At 32.6% G+C, this 8,613-nt stretch overlaps 1 protein-coding gene and 1 long non-coding RNA gene across 2 annotated transcripts; one reads left to right on the forward strand and one right to left on the reverse strand.

Moving 5' to 3' along the window:
* Positions 1–398: 398 nt before the first annotated feature.
* LOC111615370 (general transcription factor II-I repeat domain-containing protein 2B-like) lies at positions 399–4,304 on the forward strand. The gene is made up of 2 exons (XM_023356788.1): positions 399–2,019; positions 4,143–4,304. Exons 1-2 carry the CDS (start codon positions 469–471, stop codon positions 4,302–4,304), a joined length of 1,713 nt encoding a protein of 570 aa, XP_023212556.1. The 5' UTR covers positions 399–468.
* A 948-nt stretch (positions 4,305–5,252) lies between these two features.
* On the reverse strand, positions 5,253–5,649 carry LOC111615372. The gene is made up of 2 exons (XR_002755069.1): positions 5,524–5,649; positions 5,253–5,413 (listed from the first exon to the last, which is right to left on the reverse strand). It is a non-coding gene; the product is annotated as an uncharacterized LOC111615372 (long non-coding RNA).
* Between the last annotated feature and the right edge of the window lie 2,964 nt (positions 5,650–8,613).

The following is an 8,613-nucleotide window of genomic DNA, read 5'->3' on the forward strand; positions in this document are numbered from 1 at the left end:
AAATGTGATTTTACTATAAAGAACAATACTGTATAACAGGGCTGTCCAACTGGCGGCCCGCGGGCCGTATACGGCCCGCCAAATAATTTTTACGGCCCCCGAGTACATTTTACTATGAATAAATTTATGTTACTAAATTATTATTATTAATATTAAAATTATTTTACTATGTGAAAATTTAAATCTAATTTGAATTTAAAGTAGGTACTATTTAGTTTGCGTAACTTCACTTAACCTGGCTGAATACAGCAGCAATCCGTTTAACATCTGATGATGGTTGGCTCAACGTTGGCGCCACATATTATATTTGTGGTTAGCGCACGTGATGCGCACACTACCCTGCGCTATTTGGTTGATTCATGCAATCATGCGAGTGCAGTCTTGTCTAGAATTTGTTGAGGGGTGACTGTGTTATATTATTATTAACTTAAATTCATATTTATTTATTAATTAAAATAATTATTGAATATGAGTGCTACTAATAAAAGAAAAATAGACCTCGAAAATCGAGAATTTCGAGATTGCTGGGAGATAGATTATTTATTTATTCTGAACCAGAATGGTAAACCACAGTGTTTGGAATGTTTACAAATCATAGCTGTGTGTAAAGAATATAACTTGAAGCGCCATTATCTTTCCATGCATGAAAAAAAGTATCATTCGTACACGCGAGACATGAAAATACCACTAGTGAAAAAAATGAAAAAGCAGCTGGATCGTCAAACTAATTATTTTAATCAAGAACCAAAATTTCAAGAAGCATCTGTAGCTGCATCGTTTGAAGTTTGTTTAGAAATAGTAAAGGCAAAGAAGCCATTTTTGGATGGAGAATTAATTAAAAAATGTGCCATAAAAATGGCTCAAGCATTTAATGACAACGAAATGGTAAGAAAATTTCAAACAGTATCACTTTCTCACCAGACTGTAAGCCGACGTGTAAACGAGATTAGCATACATGTCACTAATAAATTAGAAAACCTAATCAATAGTTGTTGCTATTTTTCGGTAGCATTGGATGAAAGCACAGACATTTCCGATACAAGTCAAATGCTTATCTTTATAAGAACTGTAAATGAAAACTATAATTATTCAGAAGAACTTTTAAAATTACAATCATTACACGGAACAACAAAAGGTGAAGATATTTACAAACAATTAAACTGTGCAGTAGAGCAGTATGGCGGATTTGACAAGTGCACTGCTATTGTAACCGACGGTGCTAGAGCTATGACGGGCAAAAATATCGGGCTCGCGGGACTTTTGCAAAAAGAAGGAATAACATGTCGTATGTTACACTGTATTATCCATCAGGAGGCATTATGTGGTTTATCCCTACAACTAAAAGACGTAATGGACAAGGTTTGCAAAATTACTAATTTAATTCGCGGCGGAAATCGTTCTCTTACACACCGAAAATTTAAAACATTTTTGGATGAATTGGAAACTGAGTATGGAAATCTGCTTTTATATAGTAACATTCGTTGGTTAAGTGCTGGAAAGTGCTTGAGGAGATTCTTTACACTTCGAAAAGAAGTTCATCTTTTTCTCACAGAAATTGCCGTCGATGAAAATTTGACAGCAAATTTAGTTGATAAAAATTTTATTTATTCACTTGCTTCCTTAACGGACATTACAAATTATTTAAATATTTTGAATAAATCCTTGCAAGGACAAGATCAAAATGTGTGTTGCCTTTATAAATATGTTACTGGATTTAGAAACAAATTAAAATTGTTACGGTTTAATTTGGAGCAGAATAATTTATTTCATTTTGAATCTTGCAAAGAGATCTATGAAGAAATGAAAGAATGTAATATAGAAGCGAATTTTAAAATATTTCTACCAAAATTGGATATGCTAATTACAGATTTCAATGAAAGATTTTCTCAATTTGATGATCTTAAACCGTCTATTGATTTATTTTGTGATCCAATTAATATTGATATCAACTCCGTGGATCTTAAATATCACATACAATTATGCGACCTGCAGGCTGACCCATTTTTTACATCTCGTGGAGTAAGTGGAATAGAAATATTCAAATTTTTAGATAAAGAGAAATATCCAAAATTGAGAAATTTTGGACTTCAAATTGTATCAATGTTCAGAAGTACATATATCTGCGAGCGTGCATACTCCGATATGAAATATATAAAGTCAAAATAGAGAAACAGTTTGAAAGATTCCACTCTTAAAGATATACACTAGAGCCTCGATTATCCGAACCCCGATCAACCGGCACCTCGGTTAACCGACCATACTAGTCTGCAAATTTCAAATGTCCGCTAGTGATGTGGCGCTGCAATATTTGGCTATGTCTTGGCAGCTTTAATATTAATTTTACGTGTTTTAGCTGGCAACACTCATTCGACCATAAAAGGGAGCCAGTATTTAAACGAGGCTTAATTTTCTAATTTTTAACGATACAATAGCGACGATTATTATTTTTAAAAATGTTTGTTAAACTTAACATCGATGGAAATTCAACGCAAAGTATGTTAACAGCAGTATACTAATATACTAATTACATGGGATATAATAATATACAACACTAATAATGGATTTTTTCATACTTTTCGGTTATCCGACTTTTAAATTATCCGACCAACCCCAGTCCCCAATTGGGTCGGATAATCGAGGCTCTACTGTAATTAGACTTGCCACAACAAATATTTATGTGGACATAAAAGATATTGTTGCTAAACAGTTATGGCCACAATGTTCTCATTAATATATTACGAATATTTTAAAGTTTTCTTTTTAGTATAAATAAAATATTTTTTTAATTAACATAAACTGACTTTTCATTTATCAACCTTCTTGGCCTCCGAAATGTTTGGTGAAGAAAATATGGCCCGCGGGCTATGATAAGTTGGACAGCGCTGGTCTAAGGAACGGTAGTTACTAAGCATATTGCCTTTAAATTACATTATTAAGTTTATTGTTGAATTCTTTTGGTACACAGAATGAGTGCTATATTTTTTTTTGCTTAAATGGTTACCAATTTGAACAGACTCAATGTTTGTAGTTCTGTTATCTAACAACAAACACTGTACTGTACATAGGCTAGCTATTCATATCTGTAGAATAAATAAAGCACTGATCAAGTAAAATGACATAATTTGTGCTTTAGCAATGAAAGGTCAATACTTGCTTAAGAAAAACAAGTGAATGTGGTGTTTAACACACAGTCTACTGATAGGTAAGTGTTTGAATTGCTGCCAAAAAACATTGCTACAAGCATAATGAAAAACCATGAATGGTTCTTTTACAATTTGATAAATGCTCACATGACTTTGTTAGTGTTATTTGCTAAAACAATTTGATTTAGTGGTAATTGGGAGCCCTGATAATACTAGCTTTATGCTTGAAGATGCTTAATATGTCCCAAAAAGTTAGCAAAATAAAAATAAGTGCTGGAGAATAAAGGTGGGGTGATCTTTGTTTAAATGACTGACTACTATTCATTCAAAGAGCTGCAACCTTTTTGTAAAAATCAAACCTTTTTCTTGTAAGTATATGATGAACAGTATACACTAGGGTGTCCCTTATTTTTTGAATATTTTTTTTCCCTAATGCATATGGCCTAGTTTTGTTTATTTTACCCTTAAATACTCGCACAATAAATTTCAGCTCATTTTGGCCACTAGAACCCTTGCCGACTTGCATCCAATCACATCCATACACATTGTGCTAGAGAAGTGGTGCATATTCGCTTTGTTCACCATTCTAACACAACTTCTCGGGCTATTAACACATATAGTTTTATTTTTCAAAGATTTCAGTGGAATTACGAAGTGCTGAAAAACACATTTTCTTAGTCAAAGAGATAAACCACCAAATCACAGGTGCAAAATTACTGTCATATCGGCAAGTATCACAGTTTCGTTTTTTAACATTTGCTAAGTTTTAAATTTTTTAAATATCGGAATATTGGGGCTGTTAGTAACTTGGGGGATTTTTATTTCAAACACAATTCTTAAAACCAGCTCATATATATGATGGTGACAAGCGAAGAGTAACAACTTTCTTTCTAGCTTTTGTTCTAATAGCACACAAGCTCCATTTAAGTGACCCATGTTGGATGCTGTTGTGTCACAACACATTATTTACATACCTTGTCATTTAAATTCCAATCATAGAGCACATTCAAAACTGCTTTGGCTTGGTGTTTACCAAAAGAACTGTCCAGTATTAGTACAGCAAACAGTTGTTCCCTCTCTCCAAATGAAATAAAAATCGGTAGGCACTCTTCTTTAGAACTTCTAACATTCAAGCCAGGTAACAATTTGCCATCCCAATGAACGGTGACTACTTCTGGCACATTATCCTAAAGATCAGATTTTATGGCTTCTGCTCTGTCCTTCCTCACTTGTGTATGAATCCGTTGATGTGAAGATTTGTTGATTGAAAATTCATCAATATGAAGCACTAGTGCTTCCACTGTAGCATGAAGAATATAAATGTAATCTCTAATGCTCAACTGGCATCTGTATAAAGCTGNTTGAGGACTATAAAGTACAATTAATCGAACGCTGTGCATCCTTTTATCCTTTATTTATTTAGTAGATACGCGTTGTTTACACGTTTCGGGCATTATCTTGCTTCTCTTCAGCGAACTAATTTTTAGGAAATGTACATAATTACTACACGACACGATTTTTAGAAATTAGTTGGCAGAAGAGAGGCAACATAAGGCCCGAAACGTGTAAACAACGCGTATGTACTAAATAAATAAAGGATAAAAGGATGCAGAGCACTCGATTAATTGCACTTTATAGTGCTTAAAGAAGAAAAACGCATAACGAAACGGTTTCTGATTGGCAATAAAATTAAATTGTCAACTTGTGTAACAAAGAAATGAAGAAATCATGAATCCGACTTCAAAGAAAAATTTCTTTTTTAACTCGTATAACTTTTTCACTCCGCAAGGATATGAACCAAATGTCTGTCTTTGCAACAACAGAACTCAAAAATGTCAAAATACCTCTATGTTGTTAAGCGTGAAAGATAAAGCGTTTTTTTTTAATTTTATACTATCTGAGAGTTAATTATATTTTCCAAAAAATACAGTATGCACAAGGCACCGTTCTACTGAGCATTCGGACACCTAAATCATTAAAATCTAACGTGAGAATTTTTTTAAACTCGGAAAAGAATGTACAAACGATATCTCAGTATTCAGGGCTTCTCCAAGGCAATTGTAACTAAATAATTTTTATAATTTGTTGTAATCTCACTTTTTATCTATATTTGATGTTGCTTCATCCATGACCAGGATTTTATTCTGGCGAAGAATCGTTCTGGCAAGACAAATTAACTGTCTTTCTCCTACGCTGAAATTTCGTCCTCCTTCTGACAAATGTGTATCCAATCCTCCAGGCAACGTACTGATAACTTCCTTTAATTGCACCTTTAGTTGAAACGTTTTAAAATAAAAAGATGGTGATAAAATTAAGCCACTAAAAAGAATTAAACAGATATATAAGAGAGTAAATGAAAACAATTGCGTGTGTTTCTAACCTCTTCTATAGCTTTCCATAGAATTTCATCTGAATATTCATTGAAAGGATCGATGTTTCTTCGAAGTGGACCGGTAAACAACATTGGATCCTGAAAAATACACAAGCTATTTTATTCGTTTTGTAATTTTTTATGAGATTGTTTGTATTATGATTACGATAGTGGTAAAAGTTACATTTCTTTTATTAATGATTTTAAAAGATGCCCGATGTGTCTGCCTTCGGGAAAGTATCAGTATTGTATTTAACGCTTTTCACTTATGTTCTTAATATATTTACGGTAAGTTTTAAATTTCAGAAATTGAAATTCATTGGAAACAAATTAGTTAATTATATAAATTAACTAATTTGGAGAGGTGAGGAGGGTATTATGGAAGAGTCTGGTAATATGGAATACTGAGATTTCGGCTTTGTTTGTTGCTACTATTACGTGGGAATACCACGAACTACTCAAGGAAAACTCCCTCGATGCAGTGCAGTGAGAGTTGGCCGCTTGTTGTCGTCGTACCACTCGCTACAAGATAAAGTGTGTTCTGTGATTTTCAAGTGTTTTTGCAGGCAAGTTTTCAAACGTTTTAATCTACTATTACACACGACTTGTACATTGGTGTTAAGCACAATGTACACTAAAAGAATTGTAGTTTGTTATACTGTAGTCGTTTTATCATTTTTTAGCTGGCAATGTTTTGTCCATCAGTTTAAAGGTTCATTTTCCAAGATGGTGTATCGGGTATTTTGGAATACTAGGATAACTTGATAAAATGAAAGAAAATGACCAAAAAGAAAGAACCAGAAGCTTCAAAACAACAAAAGAAACCGAACATTCAAAGACCACCTGTTAAGAATTTAAACTTAGACCGATCTTCTAGACCTAAACCTACTAGAGATGACTCCAGTGTTTTCAGCGATGAATCGTTCCATTCTGATGTATGGTCTGTAATGGACTTCGTGCCATCAACTATAGAACTAGAAAACGAAGACGCTGAATGTATCATCTGTACAGAAAATTTTCTGAAGTTGATCGAGGGAAAATTTGGATTCAATGCTTCAGCTGTTCTCTGTGGGGTCACCGTGATTGTACCGGAAGAGAGAACGAAAATTATATCTGTGACTTTTGTAAATAGACTCGAAGCAGGAATGGCATGCACATAATTTTAAAAATATGGTTTTTATAGTTTAGAATAAGTATGATTTATGAAGTCTAATTAGTTTTTCAATGGTTTAAACCACTTATTCCATATTACCCGACTATTCCATATTACCCTCTATTTGTTAGTTATTTTAAATACATTTTCTTTATAACAACAAAATAAATAGTATTTTTTACAAGTGACAATTTACTACTATTAGTTATAGTATGTAGTATGTACTCATGATAAATTTGGGATTTTTTATTCAAAATTCAGTAAAGTTATTTTTAGAAATGTAAATGATATTCCATAATACTCTCCTCTCCTCTATATACATAAATATTTTAAATTCAATATTCTATTTAATTCCTAATGAAATAAAGGTTTGTTAATTTTGCAGCAATAGGACAACAGGAGTACTGGTCTCTGAAAAATGACAAATAAAATGATTTTGTACTTTTGCAATATTTAGTAAGTTTTGTGCGATCCGTGTTTCGCAAAGATCGATAAACACTTTCTATTTGTTCATGCTGCTGCATGNTTTAAATTCAATATTCTATTTAATTCCTAATGAAATAAAGGTTTGTTAATTTTGCAGCACTAGGACAACAGGAGTCTCTGAAAAATGACAAATAAAATGATTTTGTACTTTTGCAATATTTAGTAAGTTTTGTGCAATCCTTGTTTCGCAAAGATCGATAAACACTTTCTATTTGTTTATGCTGCTGCATGCTTACGATTTGTTCACACACGCTCTTTAATCAGTTCAAAGTACATAATGTTTAGAACATGTCGAGAAACAAATTCCGAAACACTAATTATTCGCATAACAGTTATTGATTTTATAGTTTAAAAATTTTCAGTATATTTTTGTAGGCGTAAACGGATTTTTCGCTATAATTGACATGACNACGCTCTTTAATCAGTTCAAAGTACATAATGTTTAGAACATGTCGAGAAACAAATTCCGAAACACTAATTATTCGCATAACAGTTATTGATTTTATAGTTTAAAAATTTTCAGTATATTTTTGTAGGCGTAAACGGATTATTCGCTATAATTGACATGACGCAACAAAGACATCCATCACAAATTAATTTTTTGCTAGTTTTATGGCATTGCACAGAATCATGTAACGTTTCTTGAAAACTCGATTTTTCATAAATTTTTGAATACACGTGAAGAGAATACAGTAATGCCTTTTTAGCATTTTCAATAAGAGAAAGATGTTATGCAGTATGCATATAGTTTGCATTGGGCTCATTGTTTTCGTGTATAACGTATTAGTGTCACACATGCCACTTAACATAGTGAATTTGAATTGATTGAATGAATTGCACTGAATTTCGAGCTATTACATCTAATTAGATTAATACGTCAAATTATCAATGTCAATTCAGTATGTCTTTGCAATTATACCACTTATAAAATTTTCTGCGCTTCTTTATTGTATGGACCAATTTCAATTCTAGTCCATTGAGCGATCCCGTTTATTTTTTCGACAAGGCGATTTTCTTGCTAAGATGTTGTGTCAAGTTGTTCCTACCATTAACCTGCAAAAAATTTATTCGTGTCGATTTCACTTCTAAAATAGAGTAGAGCGTCGTTTATCCGAATCAATTGGGGACTGGGGTTGTTCGGATAACTTATTTTTCGGATAACCAATTATGTAAGAAAAATATATTAATTTATCCCGTGTTGAAATTTTTCTCCGTTGCGTGTCGCTTCGCGTTGAATTTTCGTCGATGTTAAGCCTAACGAAGTCTATTGTATTGTTAAAAATTATTTTTTATTCTGTACGAACAAAATAAATATATTGAAAAATTTAATAACAATAAAAAATTATATTTCAGAAGTTAATTTAGTATCAAAAACGTAAAATATTTGAGTAGCCTAAGACATAGCCAAAGATTACAGCGCCACAGCACTGGCGAAAATTTAAATTTGCCGACTGGAATTC

This window comes from Centruroides sculpturatus, unplaced genomic scaffold, assembly GCF_000671375.1.
Source record: "Centruroides sculpturatus isolate CEXI.00-Female unplaced genomic scaffold, Cexi_2.0 scaffold2088, whole genome shotgun sequence".
NCBI classification, from domain to species: domain Eukaryota; kingdom Metazoa; phylum Arthropoda; class Arachnida; order Scorpiones; family Buthidae; genus Centruroides; species Centruroides sculpturatus.

What these genes read in the sequence shown, in the direction of transcription:
- LOC111615370 (XM_023356788.1), top strand. Translation starts at nt 469, where the DNA reads ATGAGTGCTACTAATAAAAGAAAAATAGACCTCGAAAATCGAGAATTT. An exon ending in CATTTTTTACATCTCGTGGA is followed by an intron (nt 2,020 to 4,142) that starts GTAAGTGGAATA and finishes TTCCAATCATAG; the next exon opens with AGCACATTCAAAACTGCTTT.